General features: G+C 47.7%; 1 protein-coding gene across 1 annotated transcript in view; it reads left to right on the top strand.

The window, feature by feature from the left end:
- The window catches only part of slc30a6 (solute carrier family 30 member 6), a 46446-nt gene that overhangs the window by 1186 nt on the left and 19183 nt on the right, over positions 1-26077 (top strand). Inside the window, exons 2-7 of the mRNA XM_086174724.1 lie at positions 324-364; positions 898-984; positions 6782-6866; positions 20541-20583; positions 23318-23383; positions 25167-25247. Of these exons, the coding sequence (XP_086030850.1) occupies positions 324-364; positions 898-984; positions 6782-6866; positions 20541-20583; positions 23318-23383; positions 25167-25247 (403 nt within the window). The remainder of the gene's footprint in view (positions 1-323; positions 365-897; positions 985-6781; positions 6867-20540; positions 20584-23317; positions 23384-25166; positions 25248-26077) is intronic.

Here is a 26077-nt window from a genome sequence, read left to right as displayed (position 1 = left end):
TAAATAAAAATAAAAGAAACAATAAAGAAATCTTTTCTGCATACTAAATGGGCTGTTACAGGAGGACTTTGATCTAATGACTATGAAATGTTCAGTAAAAGAAAGAGTCAATAGGTTCAATCTCAGATTGACCAGCTCTATCATTTCAAGCTATTCCTGACAGTTCAGAACGTCCAGACAGGATTAAGACTGGCATTGAGTGTATTGTTTTATTTGTTTCGGTTTAAAAGAGGAAAAACACTGTTAGTGTCATGTGAACCTGCCTGGTCACCGCCGTAACCTCTGAAAGAATCTTTGAATTGACATGTTTTCTCCTCCCCCAGACATCCCCATGCACAGGAAGAAGCACGACACATACGTCCTGGTGAGTCTTCAGCCTTTCTATATGCTCATTAGCGGAGGGGTTGTTTATCATACCAGCATCAAACGGTTCTGACTGTCAGAAGAGTTATTCCATTATTGAGGAATTCGCATCACTTCAGGCATCATGGTCCCTGTCTGGGACAGAGATATTGAGAGCATATATTTTGTGCAGTGTGTGCACATGAAATAGTTTGTTGCACAAATTTAAAAAAAATCTAGACCGTAACACTCACACATTGAATAAATTCAACAATAAGCGCACCACTAACCAATTTATTCCAATGGATGGTAAATGAGTAATAAATATAATTTTTCACCTTTTTATTTGAAACCTGGTGGAGGACAGGTTGAAACAAACTGTAATACATAGTCACGCCACTAGGTGGTGCTGTTGGACAAGAAATGCCGCCCCCTATTTTGATTGAAATGGACTGATTATGATTTGACTAAAAAAACAAAACAAACTCTTCTCATCTCAAGTATTTCTTTGTCTCTCATGTTTTTAAATAAAACATTTAAAACATTATTTTGCAGGGAACCATTCATCCCTTCAGGAAGACTCACAGATCTGTCTTTGGCAAGCTTCTGCAGGAATTCAGACTGGTGGCATCAGATAGGCGGGTAAGTGTCTGTGTGGGTGTTTTATATATGTAGCGATCCTGATTGTTTTCCTTGTACCTTGTAACCTGCTGTTGACCCCCCCCAAACACACACACACACACACACAACCAAACACACGGCAGTCATTGACGAGAGCACACTCCTCACAATCTCATTATAATCTAAGCTGGTTAGATTATTTGTCTCATAAACAGCCGGACCCAAAACATTCGCGGTAATCTTGTTTTCCCAGTAGATCACCGCGTTCCTGTGAAAGAGGGGGGAGGGGGTCGAAGTCAGCCCCTCCCCATTTACCGTCGCCCCACTTTCACCCGCAGACACCCCGTTTCGTCATTCACCTTTAACTGCAGCATTTAATCTTCACTAATCTTCCCCTCTGGCGTGAGGTTCGACCCTGACCTGCGCTAAGATGTTCCACCTCCCGCAGAGTGTCACCCTGCATTGAGCTCTACTGATGCGTCGATTATATTATAAGCAATTGGCTGTCGCTGATTGTAGACGTGCATGTGAAATTCCAGTGTGCGGGTTTTACAATTTATATACGACATCTGATTTTATTTTGAAATCCCTGCCATCATGACGTAACATAACTAGTTTTTCTAATTTTCCTGCTCTTCACCCACTTATTTCATAAAGAAGTGAAATTAGTCTTCATTGCAAGAAACCCTATTCCTTTTCTAAGCTACTATTTCTAGACAGTCAGGGAAATCCTTTTAAAGATGGCTGACGATACGATGATTGCCAGTACATTTGATCTCATCAGGAAGTTACAGTACACACACACACACACACGCACACATACACACGCATTGACGCTCAACATGCAGTTTTTAAGTTCCCCAAACAGCTCCAGACTGGCAAATAAGAAGATCACAATGATTTAAACCTTCAATAGATTGTTGGGTTTGCTGTGGAACTATAATCCCGACTCTGCATGACATCCTTTTATTTACTGGTTGTGTTTTGTTTGCATCTGTTAATGTTTGGGTGCCAAATCAGATGCCGGATTATCTCCGTTTTATCGGATTCATTTCGCCGCGCGTCTTCCAATTGGCGCGTCTTTAAAATGTCACCAAATCGCAAACCAACTAACTAAGATAAGGCTGTCATTGCTTTACAACCTTCGATTAAATCTGACCCAAATGTGACCGTGGTCCGAACCCCGGTCTGGTTTATCTCCTGCCACGGCGCCGCTTTGGTCTCACAGGTGGCCGCTTTTCACAGCAGCCATGAGTGTTTCATATACAAATACATGCCGGGATTTATTAGTCATTCAAATCTAAAATTTTACATATGTTACATTTTTCTTGAAACGGCCTTCCATTTGGACCACTTTTCTCTCCTTGGACATTTAGAGATCTTGTATTTCACATTTCTGCTTGTTAAAAATTACACTGATGTGGCTACACTGTGATTTAATGAGGGGTTGCCATCACTTTGAGGGTAACATGATCTCCATGAATTGTGGGAAATGCGGCTTATGGTCAATACACGTGTTTTACTTCCTTATTTTTTTTAGACAGTCAGACCATTTAAGATGTTCTCGTGGGCCACATTTGGCGTGCAGGCATCAAGTTTGACACACGTGATCTAGATTTTTGGTCGGTGGAGAGACTCGGACCCGGGACAGATGTGGGGTCAAAAACCCGGAAACTACCAGGGTGTAGAAGTGACACAGAAACCAAAGGAGGCCTGATCATGACTGGAACCCCAGGCGGTGTGTGTGTGTGTATGTGTGTGTAAGTGTATGTATGTATGTGTGTGTGTGTGTGTGTGTGTGTTGTTGCTCCATAATCCACTTTGATGACCAAACTAGCAGGGGGTCTTCCTTCACCATTGAGCCATGGATTGGATTACACGGTGTTGCATGCAGCTTAGCGAGCAAACATAGCTCCGATGGGTGAAAGTAAGCGGGGCCGCAGGCGGGCAGCGTCGGGCCGCTCACCTGCCGGGGTGAAACGGAGGTCGGCACGTACGAGTTTTCCAAACGCCTGTCAATCAGTATAGATAGCTCCGCCGTTTGAGTCCAGCCCAATGATCCATATGACTTTAATTTTATATGATAGTATAGATCTTTTTTTTTTCTCTTGCACACTTTAAGGCGATTTCATTTTTGATTATGTATACATTTTTATCATTATTATAACTTGAATCATTACCTAATTTCTTCCTTCCATTTGGGGTCGAACTGTGAGGTGGGGTTGGGCGGGAGGCTGGGTTTAACCTGGACGGGTCAGCTGCCAATCACAGGTTCCCATTCGGATCCATCCATCCAGTCGCACTCTCACTCATGGAAATAGACCCATTTTGTTATTTTGGACAGTGGGAAGAGGACGCAGGACGATCCACGGTTCTTATCTGATTGGCTAATAGATGTCTCAGCTGCTGCCCTGACAGACGCCAGGCGCTAATCCCCTCCCTGAATAGGGTTAATGCTGGAAGATCCTACATTTTTGGCCCTTCCCGACCCAAAAAAGTTTTTTGTTTTTTTTCGTCAGTCCAGCGTACCCGACCCCAAATACCCTCTGTTTTAACATGAGTCACGTCTGTGCTCAGCACCGGCGCCGGCTGATGATGTGGCACTGGACGTGCCAAGGCGGGCCTTCTGCTGGAGGAGGAAGGGGGGGGCTGCTCGCAATCCCATACCTGGTGACCGAGCCGCCTCCCGGGGGCTACTGGCCCCCGACACCGGCAACCTCGATGCGTAAAGGTGCGATGCCGCGGACGACCGGTCGAGGGCAGCAGAGGGCCAAGAATCAGGAGTTTCAGTCCCCTCCAGGCGCTGTGGCGCAAAGGGAGGGTTGGGGGGGGCGGATGTTTTGGTCCGAGTGCTGTCTCTGTTTGCACACAGAAACATGCATGCGTGTGCGCACACACACACACACTCACACACACAGTGGATCTCCCTTGCCTGTCGCTGGCTAGTGCTGTCACCAGACGCCCCAGCGCTGTCATAACACAGCACACCACAGTAATTGTAGATTTCACAGCACTCGGCATTCCCCACCACGGCATATGACTCCAACACGATGTGACAGGCCAGGGTACACACACACACACACACACACATACACACACACTCTCCTTCCCTTGTTCCATTTCTTGTTCCTGTTCCTTCTGTCACACACTGAAGTACACACACTCTGCTCAGAGGGAATGTTTATGTTTTTTTTTCCTTGTCAATCCCCCCACAGGTTGAAAACGGCGCTGAATTGAATGTCCAGCAGGGGGCGTATGAAGCCTGAAACGACTCCTTATACTGTATCTTACTGTCGTAGACCTGTCGGGCGGAGCTAGATGCCCCCTGGTGGTGTTGCAGAAGGGACAGCCGTTGAAGGGACAGCCACCAAAAACGGCAAATTGTTTTTGGTGATTATGTTTGGACCTGGCCTGTTCGGAGGAATAACAAAACGCCGGCCCCACGTATGAACATTCTAAAATCCTCACCCTGATTCTAATTTCGAACCTCCAGAACTTTCCAGGAATTAGTCTGTTCCTTGCTGGGTTAAAGCAACATAGGAACCAGAGACCGTGGACCCCCAGCTCCTAGACCCATTTCAGCTCCCACTCCGAGGCAGGGTGTTTTTCGGATCGCTTAGGAACGCAGTGAAACTTCGCAGGGAGACGATAGAAACGCTTCAACCCTTCTGATCGTCTGTAATTCTTCCCACCTTGCAGAACATGGATGTTGTGGCGGTTTCCACCTCTGTGTTGTGGATGTTGTCTTCCTTTTCTCCTTTTGGTTTGAGCTGGACAAGCCCTAGTGTAAATAGCCACCTGAAATGTTTTATTATTTTAGGTAAGTTGTTTGATTGTGTTTTCCGAATTTGATATTTTATTTCGGTAAGAGGATTTTATTTTCTTACTTCCGCCGGAAAAACGGTTGTATTGCGAGAGCGCTTACTAGAAAAAGTCACGTCATCCTCTGTTTGAAGTTTTATTTTTCTACTTTTGACATGAACCTGTAATAGGGCACAAGCTCTTACTGTAATGATCCCTGTAATTTTTTTGGCGGCACTGATCTTGACTGCTGGTGTAGTTTATAGTTTTATTTTGCAACCATTGAAAACAAAACGTAAAAAACGACAACCACCGTAAGAGCTTGTGCCCTATTACGGGCTCATATCAAAAGTAGAAAAATAAAACTTCAAATAGAGGATGACGTGACTTTCTCTAGTAAGCGCTCTCGCAATACAACCGTTTTTCCGGCGGAAGTAAGAAAATAGAATCCTCTCACCAAAATAAAATATCAAATTCGGAAAACACAATCAAACAACTTACCTAAAATAATAAAACATTTCAGGTGGTTATTTACACCTAGAACTGTCTTCAGTAACAACCTGCTATTTTATGTCATTTGTTGGCCAGATTAGAAAGTAAAGTGAAGCATTTGCTAGATCAAAAACAGAACAGCACAAAGAGAAACGCAGTGGCTTTTCGGGGGGGGGTCTGGTCGCACCTCATCTTTTGAGCCAGTTTGTCTTTCGCCTGCAGGGAATGAAAAGAAAAACCACCAACGATCTACAGACGCGGTTTGGCTACGGGTTTTATTAGTCCAACCCCCTCCCGAAACTCGAAGGGTTGTCCTGCCCGGTGGCAAAGAGTCAGAACTCGGCTCGTCACGAGAAGGAAACCTTAAATGTCCGTCCACCTCAAGTGAACCCGGGGCCGGCAGGGCCGAACACTGATGACGTCTATTCTGTTCACAGAGAGACAAGGAGGCGAATATGATGACTTGGAGGAAGGAGTGTTCTCCTCGTCGACGTGTTTCATGTTGCGAACGGGACAACGCTGCAAACACCCCGTAACCGTAGTAACAGCTGCATTATGGCAGGCTTAGGACCAAGTGCACCGGAGCCGTAGGTCATTCTAGTTTGAAATTAAACTGGATTCCTCCGGAAAATGGAAATTCCATTTTAATGCCAAACACACACACACGCACACTGGTGGAGCATTGCACGCGTTGTTTTGTTGGCGAGTTAGAGATCAGAGGCCCTCGGCGCGTCGTGTCGTTCGCCGAGGGACGGCGTGTAAAACAGCTGCGGCTTGAAACGTGAATTAATCCAATCCCCAGTTGTCTAATCCGCCGCAAATTCTGTTTTTCGTTTTTTAACACAACAACAGAACCGGACTCGCTGCTCTGGGGCTGTTTGTTCCGAAAGAGTCATCCCATAATTACTCCTGATATTCTCTTTCATGTAACAGGAAATGAACAGATGCAGTGAATGACCTTTTGAAGATGAACGCCGCGTTATTGCAGGATTACCGCAGAGCCTTAGCTTATCAGCATTAAAATTAGCATTAATTAGCTAACACCAACCCCACTGAGTGTTTTTGGACAGGGGTTTTCCCCAATCCAAAAACTGCACGAACTGTTTAGGTGTGAATGTAGGTTTTATCTTCATATTTGACATGGAAATGCACGTACGTCTGTGTTTGGGGCTCTGTGATTGACCCGTCCAGGCTAAACCCTGCGTCTTGTCGCGATGTCAGCTGGGATTGGTTTTGCAGGGAGGGCAGGATAAGGCTGTAGATGTTGGATGAATGAATGAATGAATGAATGAATGAATGAAAGAAGAGATGGTCAGAACACCGTTGCGTACCTTCTCAACGGATTGTACCATTCAACCCCAGCCCAGGGGGTCCGTAGGATTTGGGACCTCTGGAGAATCTGGATGCTATTTCTTCATTTGTTTTGTGATGGCCCTGGAGCGCCTCGTGTCCCCGCTCGTCTCCATGACAACAGGCTTTCTGTGTGTCCCCGTCCACTCAAAGGAGTGTGTTTGTCATTTTTCAGTCGTGGAGGATCCTGCTGTTTGGGACGCTCAACCTGCTGTGCACCGGCTGCCTGCTGATGTGGTGCAGCTCCACCAACAGCATGGGTAAGTGTGCGCGCGCACACACACACACATACGCACACACACAGTGACACGAGCTGCAGACAGACACCCATGCGAGTGGACACATGCACACACACTCACGCAGATCTACATGGAGGGGGCCGCATGCATGCACACACACACACACGAGATGCTAACAGGTGGAGATACCTGTCCACACACAGCAAACAGGGATTGACAGACACACACACACACACACACTTGCTTGTGCACGTGCGGCAGGAGGTTCACAAACAGCACTAGCATCTTTAGGAGGTGTGTTAGCAGTGTCTTCTCACCGCAGGGGTCCCAGACTGATCCTGTCGCTGTGTGTGTGTGTGGGTGGGGGGTGGGGGTGTGTGTGTGTATGTGTGACCTGAGTCGAAATAAGGCTCTTTAAAGGGTATGTCAAAGAGCGCCCGTCACAGCATCTGCCCCCCTCCGTCTGGGTTTTTTTTCGCGATCTCACTCCCGCTCCACGTCGGGATCACTGTTATTTCGGCGCCGTTCACTCTCTGTTTGACCCGCGACAAAGGGGGGTCTAGATAATCTGGATTAAGGTGGGGTGAGCGGGTTAAACTTTGTGCTCGTGGGAAGCGTGTGAGTGACGTAGCGTGCTGACGCCAGCGAACGAAGGAGTTCCAAAAGTAAAGAAGCGCATGGAATATGGGTTTCCAAGACAACCAAACCCCGCCCACATTTTCCAACAGGGGCGCTTGTTAAGGTGGCCACGGCGGCGCAGCAACACGTCCAGTAGAGGGCAGTGCAGAGCGCCATGTTCGCTTAAAGACGATATGTCTTAAAGCGGGGGGGGGGGGGGTTGTCCTGTCAAATCATCGTTGAATTTGGGGTTCCATCACTGGGAGGACAAAAAAAAAGAAAAACACCGCCACGAAACGACCGACGTGCAACCTTACCCCGGATCAAACTCGCACTGCGGCGGAAAAGACACGCTTGCAGCCCAGCCCGGCCCCGCGGCGTCCGGTGTCGAGGCGCACAGGAAGCCGGGACAGAGAGCTATCGAGCGGCCGCGGGGGGAGGAGGGGCAACGCGACACCGCCGTCGATACCCAGCGTCGTAGAGGAGAGCCGAGGCAGACGGCGGCCCCCGGGAGCCGAGCGCCAACCGCCATCCCTCCGACCTGCCTGGCGCACAAACGTTAAACTTTTCGGTTTATACCGTTTCCAGAAAACCATAGCGGGCACCGCCTGTCAATCCCGTCACATTGTGAGGTCGGGGAGGGGAAGGTCGGGGTCAGAGGTCAGCGGGACGCCTGAGGGTCGTCCGGTCGAAGAAGCGACCAGGATCTCCAGACGCTCTGGAGTCTGGACGAGGGAGGAGGAGGCCCCGAGACCATCATTCTGAGTCTCCTCCCACGGGAAGCTGGGCATCTCCGACTCGGAACCCCTCCCCCGCAAGCACACACACACACGCACACACAGACACACACACTTCGACCTACATGATCTGAGAGTGGGGGGGACTGCTCTTGTTTTAGTTGGTGGCAAGAGGAGCTGTCTGTCAAACCCCCAGGTGTCTCCGCTCTGCCGCCGCACGGGCTGGGGTTTGCTCTCATTCACCTTCAGCCAGCAAAACACTGGCAGTGTGAGCGTTTATGCGTGTGTGTGTGTGTGTATGTGTGTGTGTGTGCGTGTGCATGTGTGCGTGCATGTCGTTCCTCTGTCAGGACCAATGAGATCTCCTCACGTCTTTAGCTGTTGGCTAAGGATCCCGATCATGTGGAGCATTCAGTGTTTGTCTTCCACCTCAATGCGTGGTGCAAACACACACACACACACACACACACACACACACACACACACACGTGCACAGTGTATTTTGCAACGTTTGCAGGGACATTCATTCATTCACTCATTCAAAAAAACTCAAAATTTTTAAACCAGTTGCGTCCATATTTTTGGCCTTTGATACCCCATGACGCGTGTGTGTGTGTGTGTGTGTGTGTGTGTGTGTGTGTGTGTGTGTGTGTGTGTGTGTGTGTGTGGTGCGCCCCCACCCTTCCCAGTGCTCCCAAGCACTGACAGTAACCGTGGGTGACGGCCCGGTTGCACGCTGTACACGACTTCCTGTCATTTCCAAGCCACCCAGACCGAGGCAGCGGGGTCAAAGGTCACTGTCGGACGATCATTTCGTCATGAAGAATCGATTTTTTTCAGAGTGTCAGAGGTCGGGTTTTTCTTCGGAATATTACAACCTGATCGTAGATTCTCCGATGTTCTCCTCCGGGAGATTAACTCTGGCAGCTATTTCTTGTTTATTTGTTGATAATGTCTGCTGCTTTTTAGCTTCTTACTTTTTAGGGGATAAAATACGGACATTCCTGCGAAGCATAAGCCTGTACATACACACACACACATTTCCAATGACCTCTCTGTAAGTCTAATACCATGTTCTAGAGCAGCAGCCTCGTATGTGCTGTACATACTGCCTACATGACACACACACACACACACACACACACAGTTCCTCCCTGGCCCCATTAACTCATGACTAACAGCTTAACAGTACAAATACACATACCACAACACACACACACACACACTCGTACAGCGCAATCTGCTCCTATACCCTTCCCTTGGCTGCCAGCCTTATTTCAGCCCCCCCACACACACAAACACACACTCACATAGGAATGTATGCATGCATGCATGCATGCCTGCACACAAGGCGGTATAGACTCCATGCCTGCATGGCCGGGTGCGTCGGGGCTCTTTACCCTTGGTTTGACATGTGAATGTGCTGACAGAGATAATCAGACGGCTGTTCCTGATCTCATTTCCTGCGTGTGAGCGTGTTCGTCCGTGCATGTGTGTGTGTGTGTGTGGGGGGGGAAACGTCACTTAAAGAGAACGCAGGTCCAGAGCGCCGTTGCCGCGTACGTCCCCGCCCTCTCTCCGGCATGGCGCCGGCAGCCGAGGCCCGTCCTTCCAGGATGTCACCGAACTTGGGTGAAGCAACAGGAAGTCAGGGGGACGCACCCGCACATCGGTCCGACCTTTAGCTGCCGGGTCGGCAAATAAATTCACTTCACGTTCCGTCATCAGACAAAATCAGCTCAGCAGTTCTGAAGTACAATTCCTCATTCGTCCGCAGCCACTTTGGTATTTGACCTCATTTTCTTCTCGCCGCCATCGAGGTGTGTGCGCTTCCCCCTCTCCTTAAGCTAACCCTGGCGGTGTGTTTTTGAAAAATGTTTGTGTGTGTCCCAAGCCCTTGGGGGTTTCATCGCTGATATCATCCCCTTTAAGAGTCCCCTTAAAATAGAAGAGGGCAAACATGGCCGCCGGCACGAGCAAACTGATAACGCGGTGGTCCGTCCATCCACGTCCTCTCACACTGGCGGGTTTAGCGGTTATTTAACATAGAAGCCCCTGTGTGTGTGTGTGTGGGGGGGGGGGGGGGTGAATCCAGACTCATTTTGCTGAGGTATACCATTTGGTGCGGCCTTGGTGAAAAAGGCGTTACAATTGCAGCAGGTGGAACTCGGAAATTCCCTCTGTTTTGTGTGTGTGTGAGCATGTGCTTGGTGTGTGTTAGAAAATAGTCTTTCCATGCAAAGTTAAATCCAGGTTTTGTAAAACAAGATCTCCGTCTACACCGACAAGGCTTTCTTTTTTTTTTCCCACCACTGACGGAGCCCTCGAAGGCCTCAGCTGCTCTTTGACTGACACACCAAGGTCTCGCAGACTCTGTGTGTGTGTGTGTGTGTGTGTGTGTGTGTGTGTGTGTGTGTGTGTTGCTCTTTAAACTACCCGCTTTCCATTGTAAACGCATTGTTACCGCTGTGACTCACAGCAGTGTGTTTGTGTGTGTTTGTGGTTGAAGTGCTGTTAAAGCAGACTTGATGCTGCGTTGTTGCTGAAACAGAATCCGATGATGATTCTACAGAAGTGTGTGTGTGTGTGTGTGTGTGTGTGTGTGTGTGTGTGTGTGTGTGTGTGTGTGTGTGTGTGTGTGTGTGTGGTGGGGCCTTCGTCCCTCCGTATCAAATTGTGCAGTGGACAACTGGATCAGCTTTCAGCTTTTTACAGGACATCAGCTTTTTGTCTCGCCTGACAAACACACACACACACACACACACACACACACACACACACACACAGAGGCCAGTTTAGGCGTACTTATGTCCATCCATCCATCCACCCGTCCGTCTGTCCGTCAGTGTTTCCCTCACGCAGACACCCCCCCTTCTCCCTGACACACACCTCAGCTCTGTCGTTTGCCGTAACACACCTCTCCGTCTCCTGTCTCTCACCTCTGTCTGTCTGTCCCTCACTCACCCTGACCCGCACACACACACACACTTCCACACACCTCCATTCACAACCACTTTCTTTTCCACCCTAAAACATGACACACACACACACATTTCTGTAGTGATTGTCGAAGTAAACAGAAACTCTCCGATTTTGCCTATCGACAACCCGACCAGTGGGCCGACGGAGCCCTGCCGCGGTATAGTTGCTAACAGGAAACTAAACAAGTCTGGTTTCTATGGCGACTGATAGAAATCAAGGCCGTAGGTTGCTGCTGAGGTAAAAACCCAGACGTGGGTTAGCTGGCGTTCGCGCCACGTGGCCGAACCCCCCTCAGTTTGCCGTGGCCACGGGTCGGCAACCTTTTGGACCCGTTTCCCCACAGAAAAGAAAACACAGGGGCCTCACAACCCTTTTGAATTAACACAGCATATAACGTTATATATATATTTTTTACTTTATACTATTTATCCAAATGCACTGCGGACGGTAAAGTAGGAATTTCACTATACAGGGAAACCCTGTTTCTACACTGTCCATGTGAAAATAAACACTTTGAATATATAAACAAAATGTGTTGCATTCGCAACTGCAGAGAAAACAAAATTACATTTCTGCATGCAACAAAACATTTTGAACTCCAAAAATAAGACGTTTGGTTGAAGGTTACCTTTAAGAGAAATACTCAAAATACTCAATGTCTATTTGAGTCCTTCTTGTATTTATGAAAAAAAGACGAAGTTAAATTATCCACCGGCAGCAAACCAGAAATGCCGTCCTCTCTGTGTGCTGTCCAACGGCGCGTGCAGAGCGACAAAAACACATTTTACTCAGTTGTTACAAGAGCGCCATAATCTTCCGATGTTAAAATGACATTTAAAAATTGGACAAACAAAAATAAAACACATTTTAATTAAATACTCTTTGATTATTTTCAAAAGCAAGAAGGAGCAGCTTCAGCCGATCAAGGGCCGATCCATTGATCGCTCGCCGCGCCGTCAAAATGATGGCGGCGGCGCAGCTGTAGCGCTCTGCTGTATCATCTGTCTGTGTTTGTATGACAGGTGACGCGCACGTGTGACTCCGTGGATGACTCAGTTTCCCTGTGTGTGTGTGTGTGTGTGTGTTTACGTGCAGTTATTTGCGTCTCCAGCTGTTTTTTTTTTTTTTTTTTTTTTTTTTTTGGCCCAGAGCGGCACAATGAAAACCAGGTCAAGTGTCTGTTCCACAGATGAATAAACACACCTCCTCCTCTTCCACGTCTTTCTCTGCAGACGCCAAAGCAGTGATGGGAGTGTGTGGGACCTTTGCGGAGGATTAAAAAGAAATCACTCCCCGTTTCTCCCTTATATAGTCCACGTCGTTCACAGAAGCGGTGAGATCAGATGGAAAATTTTTGAATCAGCGGGATTAGAAATGTTTTATATCCAAGCGGACGGGGAGGCACGTCACCATGACATGAGATTAGAACACACAAACACACACACACACGTACGTACGCATGCTTGAATGTCGGAGAGAACAGAATGAACCAATTGTTGTATTTTTGTGCGTCCACCCATTGGTGTTTGTTTCTCCTCTTAGCTCATTCAACGTCTGTGTGTGTGTGTGTGTGTGTGTGTGTGTGTGTGTGTGTGTGTGTGTGTGTGTGTGTGTGTGTGTGTGTGTGTGTGTGTGTGTGTGTGTGTGTACTGTCCCCAGGCCCTCAGTGTTCCCGTGTGTCAGAACACAGCTGGTGAAGCGGTTCATCCCACGGGGGCCTTCAGTGCAGCCAACACACACTCATAATGACTGTCTGCAAATGTTTGTGTGTGTGTCTGTACGTATGTATGTGTGTGTGTGTGTGTGTGTGCGCACACGTGTGCATGTGCATTTACTCAGGAGACTATATCTGAGACGGAGGATTCATTTTCATGAGTTACTGAACGGAGCCAAGTCCAATAAAATCAGGCGTGAGCGGATATCTTTATGGATACGTTGAGGAGAACAATACAATATGCAGGATGTTTACACACTGAGCCTTTTACTATGAGGAACATTTTCATTATTATTTATTTTTTACTATAGTTAAATATAATATTATTAATATTTCTATAATGATTAATTATCATAAATAATAATAAATAAAGTAGCCATCCAGGATAAAATGTTGAATTTTGTTTTTCATCTCATTTTAGAGCGAGAGGATGCTGTGTGTGTGTGTGTGTGTGTGTGTGTGTGTGTGTGTGTGTGTGTGTGTGTGTGTGTGTGTGTGTGTGTGTGTGTGTGTGTGTGTGTGTGTGTGTGTGTGTGTGTGTGTGTGTGTGTGTGTGTGTGTGTGTGTGTGTGTGTGTGTGTGTGTGTGTGCGAGCGATCAGCTCCTCTTGCTCCCCAAACAGCCACCACATCTGCTTTGCTCTCAGCGAGTCGATCGCATAAACACTCTGTGAATCTGCCCCTCCTCTGGGACCTTCCCTCCCCTTCCCTCCCCCCGTTGCACTTTTCTCCGCTGAAAATAAACAAACTCACTCGTTCATCCGCCGTCTGTTTACTTAAAATGTGAAAATCAAAAGCAGCGTCTTGACCCAGTTGCACACGATCACTTGATGCTACAAATTACGCTCACATTATTGAAGGTGCTCGCTATTATAGAATCGGGGAGGGCGGTGTGTGTGTGTGTGTAAGAGAGAGAGTGTGTGTGGGGGTACACGAGGGAGGGGGGAGGGGGTTAACATGTCTGCCAGCTGCCCCTCAAATCCCACGTGGAGGAAGGAGAGGCTGTTTTACCTCACAAATGGACGGTACGGTTTCTTATCGACAGAAGCTGCTTGTCATATCTGAGGATTACAAGCTCTCTCCGTGTGTGTGTGTGTGTGTGTGTGTGTGTGTGTGTGTGAGTGTGGCAAGTGTGCACATACTCCTGCAAACATGTCTGTCCTCTGCTCTCAATAAGATTCCACATGTTGGATTTTGAAGGTGCTGGAGCTGCTGCATGACATTTATGTAATCCATGAGTTCGATTACTGAATATGACTCGATCCTGTCCGATCATCAATCAGTTTGATCACTGATCAGGACCAGAACGAATCCAATATCTGGTCAGGACCAGCCCAATCAGCGATCAGAACCAGTCCAGATCACTGATCGTGGCCTGTATGATTACCAATCATAACCATCACCACTGATCACAGCCTTTGTGATCACTGATTGATCATTGATCACATTTATGTAATCCATGAGTTCCAGTACTGAATAGGACTCGATCCTGTCCGATCATCAATCAGTTTGATCTCTGATCAGGACCAGAATGAATCTGATATCTGATCAAAACCAGTCCAGATCACTGATCGTGGCCTGTATGATTACCAATCATAACCATCACCACTGATCGCAGCCTTTGTGATCACTGATTGATCATTGATCGCTACCTGTACCGATTACCCGGTCTTGCGTCTGAGGAGTTTTCTTACTTCATCAACAACCAGCAGAGGAATCTTAGAGCTACATCAGAAATACTGCGCGACACCCCAGACAGAGTGACCCTGGAAACCACTCAGCAGTTTCCTTCGAAATAAATAAAGTTGTTCTTATTCTTATTCTTATTCTTACTTAGAGCAGGGTTCCCCAAACTTTTTCCTGCGAAGGCCAAATAACTTTTCCCTTCTCTGACGGGGCGCCGAGCCGCTTTGGAACAAAAAGCGTGACGATCCCGGAGTTGTCTGAACGTAAACATTTATTGTTTTCCAGAAAGCCAAACATAACAAAAAATTACGCCTTTCTGGGATCTTGACAGGAAAAAAAAATCAGAAAATAAGTAATAACATTATGAACGAAACAACATAATAATAATAACATTATGAATGAAATACATAACAGTATTTATGAAATAAATAATAACTAAATAGATAATATAATAATAACTAAATTTTTCTACAATTTAACTAATTTTTTCTACAATTTTTCCTTTTATCGTACTATTGTGCACTCCTTACCTCACTTGTTACTAAGACACTTATAGTTTTACCACTTGTTTACTAAGACACTTTATAGTTTCACTGAGACACTTTATAGTTTATCGTTTATTTTTATTTCTAATTCTGCCTTTTTCTTTTTATTATTTATTGCTGTTATATTTTCTGTAACTCTGGCACAACAATTTCCTTCGGGATTAATAAAGTTGTTCTTATCTTATCTTCTTATTTTATCTTAAATTACCCTAAACACAACTGTTTGCAGCTCTCTCTGATCAAATTCACTGTGAAAACCAGAAGCAAGCAGGCTATGAAACCCAACTAGCACCAACACCTAACAAGTTAAATTCACCTACCAGATTAAATACCCTGCGTTTTGAATCTATTTTTCTCTCACCTAATCTTTTCCCCATTATTCCGTGTTATTTGACAGGGCCGTGCGCAGGATTTTTTTATTTTTTTGTTTTGAGGGAAGGGTTTCAGAAAAGGAACAGACTGCAAAGAGGTGGAATAGAATGACATGTTCTATGCATGTACACGTCATGATTACGCTGCCAGAATGGGAAAAAAAAATCAAAATGTGGAGGCGCGTCGTAGTTTGGGGGACTTCATTGGAACGTCAGGAAGCTCCTGAAGGAACATGTGGGAACATCAGGCTTCCTTCATCTGAAGACTGAGCTGCTGGTGGAGAGTCTCCTCTCGGGTTCTGATCTTCACCTTCTATCCGACACGCAAACAACAAGTGTGTGTGTGTGTGTGTGTGTGTCGGCCTCAGGTGCGCTCTCACGTTTCCCTCTCGGCAGTGTCAGCGCGGGGCAGGAATCTAAGCTGCCTCCTCTTCTATCACTCAGTCTTCCATCTTTCTCTTCCTCCGTCCGTCTGTTTCTCCTCCTCCTCCCCCCTGGGATCGCCTCACCGCAGCAGTTGAAGTGTTCGATAGAAGCTTTTAGTTTACATCTGCAGCACACACATGCTGACCTGACACTATGACCCTCTGTGTGTGTGTGTGTGTGTGTTGGTGTGTGTGTTGCTTTGTGTTTTCGCTCTCGGTCTCACTTTACTGTTTTCCGGAACCGGTGACACTAAGCTGCTATTTGCTGCGGTTAGCACATCTAAGTCACGATTATAAATGTGTGTGTGTGTGTGTGTGTGTGTGTGTGTGTGTTTGCCGTAACCCCATGCGGAATAAACAGAATCAAATTAGTCGTCCTCCTGAAATTACTTGTACACAAATCCATAAGGTGATGATGTAAGTCAGGGGAACTGTGGCTCTCCAGCGGGTCGATCGTCCGCCCGGTCGTTCTGTCATGGCGAGCGCTCGCCGTCCATCATCTAAAACCTCAAACGCCGCTATTTGTGTCATGGCGTGGAATTTTATGTCATTTTAATGTTTTTTTTTTTTTTTTTTTTATGTGGGAGTTCATATCCAGCACTGATTAAAAGGGGCCGGGGCTTTTGATGCCCACTGGCGAGGAGCCGCCTTCTCCCAGAGGTTGTGGATGGTGTGATGATTCAAACCCGCCGCCCCGCTGCTATGTGGCCTGTGATTGGCAGGTCCAGGCTAAGCCCCGCCTCCCCTCCGGTACAAAAAATGCCTAAACAAGCATGAACGGCTCGGTCGGCGCCCCGGTGACGAGGCAGGAAAAAGCCAGGAACGCCATCTGATGAAAAATGGTGGCGGGATGAGAACGGCGGCATCCCTGTGAAGAGCGTGTCCTTAGCAGGGGCGCTTTCTAGGCCCCGGTGTCGGCGCTGTGAGCATTTTTCCCGAGAACGCGCATCGAACCGGCGTTCCGCGGTCCTCAGACCTCATCAAATATTCATCCCGCCGCTCGTATTTCCCCCTCTCATCCGTCTGTCTGCTCCCTCCTTCCTTGGCTTCGCTCGTTCCCTCCCACCTTCAGCCATCGCTCTCAGCAAAAGTATGAAGGAGCCATTACTTTTTGGTGTGAAAGGAAAATGCAGCATCTTCACTTTGGGTTGCAACATGACATGGTGTGTGTGTGTGTGTGTGTGTGTGTGTGTGTGTGTGTGTGTGTGTCCTATTCTTGACCTTGCATGATTTAAGTTGCGTATCATTCGCTCTGTTAAAACTATTGTTCTTATGGTGTGTTTCTTTTCAATCTGCATAGGTGTGTGAGTTTTTGTGGCAGTCCTCGCTTTGTACAGTTATTATGTGTGTGTGTGTGTGTGTGTGTGTGTGTGTGTGTGTCTTTTCCTATTCTTGACCTTGCATTATTTAAGTTGCATGTAATTGGTAACTTCAGGTGTGTTTTTTTTATTAATGTGTCTGTGTGCTGTTTTACTGCAGGCATCTCTTTATACAGTGTGCGTGTGTGTGTGTGTGTGTGTGTGTGTGTGTGTGTGTGTGTGTGTGTGTGTGTGTGTGTTTCGCAAGCATGAATAATAACTCACCTGCTATTGTTTGTTGCTCTGGTATCACATCCGCACGTCCTCTGGGTGTCAGTGTTTGTAAGCAGGAGATTTATAAAGGAATTGGACCGCTGTGTGTGTGTGTGTGTGTGTGTGTGTGTGTGTGTGTGTGTGTGTGTGTGTGTGTGTGTGTGTGTGTGTGTGTGTGTGTGTGTGTGTGTGTGTACGCGTGCTCGCCTGCACGTATACGTGTAAGCCTATCCGAGCAGAGGGGGAGAATTTCAGCCTGGGCATCGATTGGGTCCGGTCTGTTTCAGGGTCACTATGATGTCAGCATTTGTATTATTATTGCTTTTATTGTCTCCTGTTTTTTTTTTAATCCCAACACGACGACATCGGACCTCATCGATCCCCGCGGGGAGACGAGCCCCCTCCGACCCCCCCATATCCAAATAGGAACAGGATACTGCAGACACAGCGGATGAACGGCAGCGATTTGGCCGGGGTGCCGACGGGCCAGAACCCTCTGCACCAGAGGCCCGTTTCCACACATTCAGCATATCTGACGGCAGAAACAGGGCTGAGGACACTAAAAAAGTGTCGCAGATGGTCAGGAACCAGACCCCATGAGCGGCTCAGGCGAGAAATGAATAAATCCGTCTTATCGGTCGTCGGTCACCTCGTCAAATCGGCGTGTTTCTTTCGACTGGTCGATTCTGCAAGGAGGTCTTTTTGTGAGGAGTTTGTATCTTGCCTGGGTTTCCTCAGGGTTCTTTGGTTTCGCCCCACCCTTCAAAAACATGCAGGAGATTCGTCGGAGTGAGTTTGTTTGTCTCTGAGGCTGCAGCATTTCCTCGCAACCCGCAGAGAGGAAATGATCATGAATGGATGAATGAAAGAATTTTGAGTTTGCACATTCAGACCACCGTCAGGCTCCGCAATGCAAACCGAATCAGGAATCCGGTCAAGTCGGAATATAGTAAAACAAAGTCGGACTTCTCTGATCCCAGCTCTCGGAGTGGGAGTTCACTGTGGCGCCAGGTTGCGCTTGGCAAAACCCTTTTTTTTTTTTCTCGTACCAATCATGATTACAATAAACAGATCAATTTTGAGCGTCAGCTGTGGTTGTAATTGATTGTATTTAAAAAAATAAATAAAAAAATTTAACATGGCGTCATCCGCGAATCAGAATGAACGCTCGTGCTGAGGAAAAAAAAAAAAAAACTTGCTGGATTTTCAGTGTCGGAAACTTTCACCGCATCCAGGGTCGGTCTCTCACTCCCTTTCACTTTCCCTCCGTCCGCCCGTCTGTCTCCATGTCCGTCAACCTGTCTGTCCGCCTCCATCTCTTAGCCCGTCCATCTGCCTCCATCCCCTCCTCTTAACCTTCTTTTCCCTCCCTCCCTCCCGATCTGTCAGCCGGCGTCTCTCCGTCGGGTCTGTCTCTCCGGGTCTCGCCACGGGCTCCTCTTGTCAGGATTACACGTCGTCAGGTTGGCCAACATGGACGCCGGCGGTGGGGAAACAAAATGTTCCTCTCGGCACAAAGCTGCTCTAATCCGCTCTCCTCATTCCCCGCGGCAGAGCCTGATTACAGAAAGCCGGTGGCATTAGGACGGACAGACAGGAAGGAAGACAGGCAGTTAGGCAGACGAGGCCGGTCGGGAGGATTCAGACGGACAGAAAGACGGGGACAACTTAAGCTAGGCTAGCTGGTCAGCGGCGAGGCTCTCGCTGCCACGCCGGGATTATCTGAACTAATTGACCCACTGACTGACTAAGTGACCCTTTATCCCGTCAGGCGACTGAATCGCCAACTGGCTGTTGTCCAGGTGATTGACTGCGGCGTCTACCTGCTGGTTGGCGGGTTCTTGCGAAACACGCAGTTTTCGTTGCCATCTCGTGGTCGACCTCCTCGTTAGCAACAAGCTAACAACTAGCAGCAATGTCCAAGTGTCAGATCATGTTCTACTAGTTGTACCGAATCTGCCATTTTTTTATTTAGTCCAGTACAGCGATCCCTCGCTAGAACGCGGTTTACTTTTCACGGTTTCGCTACTTCACGTATTTGCATCGTGCATTGTGTTCTGCATTCTGATTGGCTAAAAAGTCACTCCGCTTCTTCTCTACCTGTGCTTCAATAACGTTGCAGTTTTATATGTACACGTACGTAAAACAGCTTGCCAAATTCACATGACGTACGTGCAAATTCTCTTGCGATTTCGAGTTTCTATAAAACCCATAATGTTGACAAAATGCTCTGGACCGACAAAGGCACCTGCGGCAGGGCCCAAAAGGCAGCGGAAGATGCTATCTATTGCAAATAAAGTTAAACTTCTGGACATGCTAAGGGAAGGTAAAAGCTATGCGGCTGTAGGTCGGCATTACGGGATTAATGAATCTTCCGTTCGTTCCATGAAGAGGGAAGAAAAAACATAAGGACGACAGCAGCAATAAGTTTCGCAGCAGCAATAAGGTCGCGGTGGGCGGTGCTAATCTCCGCAATTTGAAGCCTTCTGTTCACATTGATGATCAAAATTATTATTTGACAGTACAGAAGTTATTTGTCGAAAAAAATGTTTCTAAAGTACAGTACTTTTATTTGTGAAACAAATGATTGAGCCTGTAAAATTGTTTGTTCTTTCTTTTCAACGTATAATGACAACATGGCGTCTCAAATCAAGAAGATTGTAAACAAATCCTAGCAAGTTCACAAGCCACGGCAAAACACGATCTCAGGTTTGGTTTCAAATGAACCAACTAACTGTAGTTTTTTGGCTCAAGGGACATGTTGCTGGGATCTGTTGTCAAAAAGCAGATTTGAGGTTTCAGTCACTATCAACCTTCTGGTTTGACATAAAGCAGAAGGTCCATTGGCTTTTTCTGAACATAGCTCATTGTGGGGTGCTATGGCTAACATGACCCTGCCTGACCCAAGGCGGTGTCACATGATCCTAATGTGTGCGGGGTGTTTGCTCAGGTCTGGATGTTCCTTTACGTTCAGCGCCCGGTTGTCCAGCTTTTGTCGATCCATGGTCTTTTTCAGCATTTTAACTCTGCTCTTTTTGTGTCCTCAGCCCTGACGGCCTACACCTACCTGACCATCTTTGACCTCTTCAGGTGAGTCCTGAAAACTCGACCGTCCCCCTCCCCGATGACTCAGCACGGCTGACATACCGCTCTAGTACCCGCCCATCGTTAGCAAAAAGACAAATGTACACTATTTCATTTTTTTGGGACTCACAGTCTCAGTCTCACACCATAGTCTCACTGCTTCTCCACAATCTCCTGGTTTGTCTAGATTTGTCCATACTTATTTTTGCCAAACTTTTGATGTTCCTCCGCGAGCCCTGGAACTCCCTCTGCGGCATTGCAGGCCAGAAGAGCTCGGACCTCTCCGTGGCTCCTTTTCTCACTGGTTCTGCCCACTTTGTCGCAAGAAAACAGCCGACCGGTGACCGCAATCATTTTTATGTACTCAAGAAGTACCTGCAAATTGGCACGGCTTATGAGCCACCAATCACCAAGTATCAACGTCAAGAGTTCCAGTGGAACTGTAAGAAGACCCTGCGTCGGGATAGTTCCTATGAGCTTCTAGGAACTTCAAAAAGTTCCTTCTATGCGAAAAAGACTAATTTATTACCGTATTTTCACGGCCATAAGGCGCACCCTTGTAAAAGGCGCAGTCTCAGTTATGTGTGCCATTATTGTATTTAACACACATATAAGGCGCACCTGATTATAAGGCGCGGGTTTTACATACAATCCACGCCCACACTTCCCCCATTAACGTTCTCATGGTGTCCTCTACTATGTCCGCCTTACAACAACAACACACACACAAGCATACAAGTGTGGGTATTTAAAAACAGAGCGGGAGCTAAACTGAGTTTGGTATTCACATTTTTTTACCGGTATTCGCCATCAATCAAACCCGTGGACGTCCTCATCCTCATTTTCAGATTTGAACAACTGCGCTAAATCTCCATCAAACATGCCGGGTTCACTGTCAGAGTCACTTTCCGTGCTGCGCGGCTCCTCAGAAATGATGCCGGCCTTTGCGAAAGCTCGAACAAAAGTGCCGGCAGACACGTTAGCCCGAGTGTCTACGATCTATTCGCAAATTGTGGTGTAACTCGCCCGGCGCTGCCTTCCACTCTTAGTGAAACCGTGGACTCCAAGAAGACTTTTCGTACCCCGTTGTGCGTATCGGTACCATGCTGGTCCCCTACCAGGATGTTGACAGTGAGCGGCACCTCGTCCATGTTGGTGACGTGGCTGGATGTGTTTGTCGGCGATGTTTTCAGGGTTGTGATCTGCATAACGCACATACCCTTTCTTTTAAATACAATCAACCCCAACACTTCCCCCTTTAACGTTCTCATGATGTTCTCTACTACGTCCGCCTTACAACAACAACACACACACATGCACTATAGGGCGCGCCGCAGATTTTGAAGAAAATCTAAGACTGAAGAAAATCTAAGACTTTTATGTGCGCCTTATAGTCGTGAAAATACGGTATTTTGTTGATCTAATAATCTTTGGACCCTTTTACTGACTCGACATAGATCATCACCTTATTACTTGTACACAAGGTTCTTGTCCGGTTGTTGTTCATCTCCACGTCTTTGCAAGGTGTAACTGACGTCCCCTCGTGTGTGTGTGAACAGAGCTGGTCAGGAAAGACGATCCTGGTTTCAAACAGACAGGACGTTAACAATAGTAAACAATACAGCGGAATCTTAGCTTCCGAGTGCATCGACTTACGTGTTTTCCGAGATCCGAACCGTCGCTCTGGATTTTTTGCGAACTGAGATCTGAGTTAGGAGCGAGCGCGATTTGTCGCCCGACGGAAATGGAAAATGTGAGTGAGGTGTGTGTGTTGTGGACTCGTCCATGAAGAGATGGAGATACCTTGACGGAGAGCATCTTCTGTGGGAAGGCGACTTTTTCGGGGATTTGGTGCAGCAGACGCCGGGAACGTCAACGGACGAGGCGTCGGAAGAGTCGTTCAAAGCCGATAAGGGGCGATTTAGTGGTTTTCAAATAAGGAGCGGCTTCAGTCCGTCATTGAATGAAGTTTAGAAATAAAGTGTCGCAAAGTGTGTATGCTACATTTAGTAACAATGGTAGTGTTAAATGTGGAGCCAGTAAGTTAAGTAGTATGTTAAGTATAAAGCACCAAATGAAAAACCCCCCTAAACTCCTCTGCCATCACCGACACCTTTGTCCCATCTTCAGGGTAAATTCAACCGATTCATTTCTAAAATTCTCTTTTTTTTATCCATTATTAGTCGTTTATTAATTACATTTTCACATATGAAAACATGTAGCAGAACCCGCGGGGCTGGAACGGTTTAATAGTCTCAATTCATTTCAATATAACATACAGGCAATGAGTCCTGATATCAGTCACAGAACCAGTTCAGCTCCTGTTTCAAGGTTCCTCTGTGTGTCCTATATATGTGTGTGTGTGTGTGTGTGTGTGTGTGTGTGTGTGTGTGTCCAGTGACACCAAAAAAGCGAGTCCATCCTGGCAATGCGAGCGCCAGCGTTTAGCCTTGCTCTGATCGGTGAGTCCTTGGCGGCGTGCTAGGAAAGTGCCGCGACCACGTCGGACTCCCCCCCCCCCCCCCCCCCCCCCCCCCCGCTCTGACGGAAACGTCCTTCTCATGAAAAATAAACCCAGAGATCAAAATGAATGAAATGGGAAATGAACTTCTTTTGACCCTGGCTATCTCTGTCGTGCACCATCTGTCCCCCCACCTCCTCCCTCTCCTCGCCGCCGCGCCCTCACCCTCCGACCCGGACTGCGTGGCGGCGACCTCTGGCGCCCCTCCCCGCCCCGCAGCCTCATCACCTGCCTCATCAGCTCCTGGGTGACCATGAAGAAGCCCGGCCAGATCTACTCCTTCGGGTGAGTCCTGCTCTTCACGTTCAAGCAGCTGCCGCTTCATCGTTTTGTGTTTCGGGTGTTTACTTTCAATGAAATAAATAGTTTCTCTTGACTAAACCAAAGGTAGCCAGTAATATGCCCAGATTGCACCTTTTAGCGGCGACGTATGGTTAAGCCTGTCATGGCCGGGCGCCATCTGTCTCCGCCTGCACACACACATGCACACACACACAGCGAACACAGATGTAGCGCTGCATAAAAGCTTATTATCCATGTTGTGCAGATTGGCTGAACTGCATAGAACCACACACACACACACAAATCAACCACATGCATATACTGCACTTGCTATACAATGTATACACATACGGCACATAGTATGTGTGTGTGTTTGTGTGTGTGTGTGTGTCGGCAAACTGGCCCAACAGTGTTTTGTGGCTGGCAGGTGACCTCTGACCCCGAGGTGTGGGAGAGTACTGATCCAGCTGAAATCTGCTTTTCAGCTTCACTTGGCCACGATTATCTGCGTGCGTGTGCACGTGTGTGCGTACGCGCGTGCACATGTAGCCGTCAGGCCGTTACTTCTGAAAACTGTATATGTTCATTCATGCGATCGACACACAATCAAACTATTGTCACCAGTTGTAATGCACTAGTGCGCACGACAGGTGGTAATCCAGTGCAACTGGTGAGTTCAGGTTCTGGAAAAGTGAGCGTGAGCGGCCGACGCGCATCCCGAGGGAGGAATGTACCGTTTGATCGGAAGAAGGTCGGCGTGCACAGCCGATGTGGCGCCGCCTGTAGTCGGAGCGACCTTTCACCCTCCGAGTGTGCCTGAATCAGCTTATAGTTAGGGCCGCCGTTTTCTTTTTCTTGTAAATGTGCACTTGCACGCGCATGTGACCCCCCCCGTGGCGCGCGCCGCGTCGCAGCGTCGTTAATCAGCTAATGGGCGAACGGCTCCTCGGTGGTCGATTCTTAACTCGGCCGTCGGCTCGCCTCAAGGCAAAGCCGCTCATCCCGGACAGACTTACAGGATCGACCCTCTGAACTAATGGGAGAGGTCAAAGGTCGGCAGCAGCTCCAGTCGCATTGCTTGCTCCCGGCCAGCACCCTGAATGGGTGTGTGTAAAATTTACTTTTTGGGTTTATAGAGATTAAATGCATACGGCCATTCACTCTGTCATCACCAGATGACACCGGGCGTGCTTCAGATGTTCTGGTGATAAGTCAGACAGAGGAGGGATGGTGAAGATCTGCGTAAAGTTGGAGCTGCCAAACAGGAAGTGGGTTACATCCAGGAAGTAGGTTTGCTGCGGCGACCCCTTAAGGGAGCAGCCAGGACGAAGTTAGACCCCAGTGATATTTATAATTACGTAGTTAATCATATCTCACACCTTCACACTCCAGAACATCTAACAGGACACATCTTTAGCGTGTCTTTGCCGTCTTGCGTGGCACTCGGATTAGGTTTCCGTCACGGTGCAGATGTTCACGCTGCGTCGCAGCCCGAGCGCCGTCGTCCGGTGGCCTTTGTTTATCGACTCACGCCCGAGTGCATCCGCGGCCCGCCGCCTCCCCTCCTGCGTCGCTGGAAAAAGGGGGGTGGAGGGGCTCAAATGTCAAATGTCGCTCCAACTGTCCGTCACTAATGTCGAACCCGGCAGAAGGGGCCTTTTGTGGCGATCTGCCCCCTCCCGCCGCGGCCGCCGGCAAGCCGGGCAAAAAATCTTTAGATACCTGCTTTCAGACCACTGAGGTGTAACGCCGCGGTAACGTGTTCTTTTTGCTTCCTTCTCCACAGGTTTGAGCGGTTCGAGGTCCTGGCGGTCTTCGCCTCCACTGTTCTCGTCCAGTTGGGGGCTTTGTTCATCCTGAAGGAGAGGTAAAAGCGTCGCCCCGGAAACACACACACCATCACGGGACATTTTTTTTTACACGGGATCTGAAATGAACACACGTTTACTCTTCGTTTCCAGCCAAAGTAGGATTCCTCGTGTCTGGTTTCGCGGCCGTCGTTCTTTTTAAGTGGGTTTATTTACACGCCCTAACCCCGGCTCCTCGGTCCCACTGTCCGCCTCGATTAAAATTTCAATTATTCCCTTGGCGTGACTCGGCGCGACGGCGGAATCGATATTTCCAAAACAATACACAAAATATTCCCATTTGTTTTCCCCCCTTTTGTCGGTTTCTTTCCACCCCGCCGTTGCCGTCGCATTGTTTTGCCCCAGGCGGGGTGCGTCCCCCCGCTCCCCCCATCCATCACAGCACTACCCTGCCCGAGTAATTGGACCCCGGGATATTTTGGGCAAATCAACACATGTTTTATCTTACAACAAAAGTTCTTTTTTTTTTTTTCTTTCTTTTTTTCTTTTTCCTCTGTTATTCACTGTATTGTGGTTTCGCAGTCGTCACTCTGGTGTCCGTCCAGAAGTCTGATTTCCGAGCCGGCTTTTGAAGTTTCAGTTACAGCCGCCTTTTCGATTTTATCGACGGGATCTCTCGTCCTCGCCGGAGCGAAGGGAAAAAAAAAAAAAGGTCACGCCTTCAGTGCTCGCTCGGCTGACGTCACAAAGAACGAAGAACCCGATTGGAAGTTAAACACCAGTTCTTTGCTCGATCTGCGAACGACCGAAAGACTTTTGCTCCCGCTGTGTATTATATAATCATCCAAATTGTACCAGAATTCTTCATATTGCTTTTTTTCAGTCGTTT

The sequence above is a fragment of the Fistularia commersonii genome, chromosome 2 (assembly GCF_037954325.1).
Source record: "Fistularia commersonii isolate RoL2024-O1a breed Wild chromosome 2, RoL_Fcom_v1.0, whole genome shotgun sequence".
Taxonomy (NCBI): domain Eukaryota; kingdom Metazoa; phylum Chordata; class Actinopteri; order Syngnathiformes; family Fistulariidae; genus Fistularia; species Fistularia commersonii.
The sequence above is the reverse complement of the archived record's forward strand: the minus strand, read 5'-3'. Positions and strand labels throughout refer to the sequence as shown.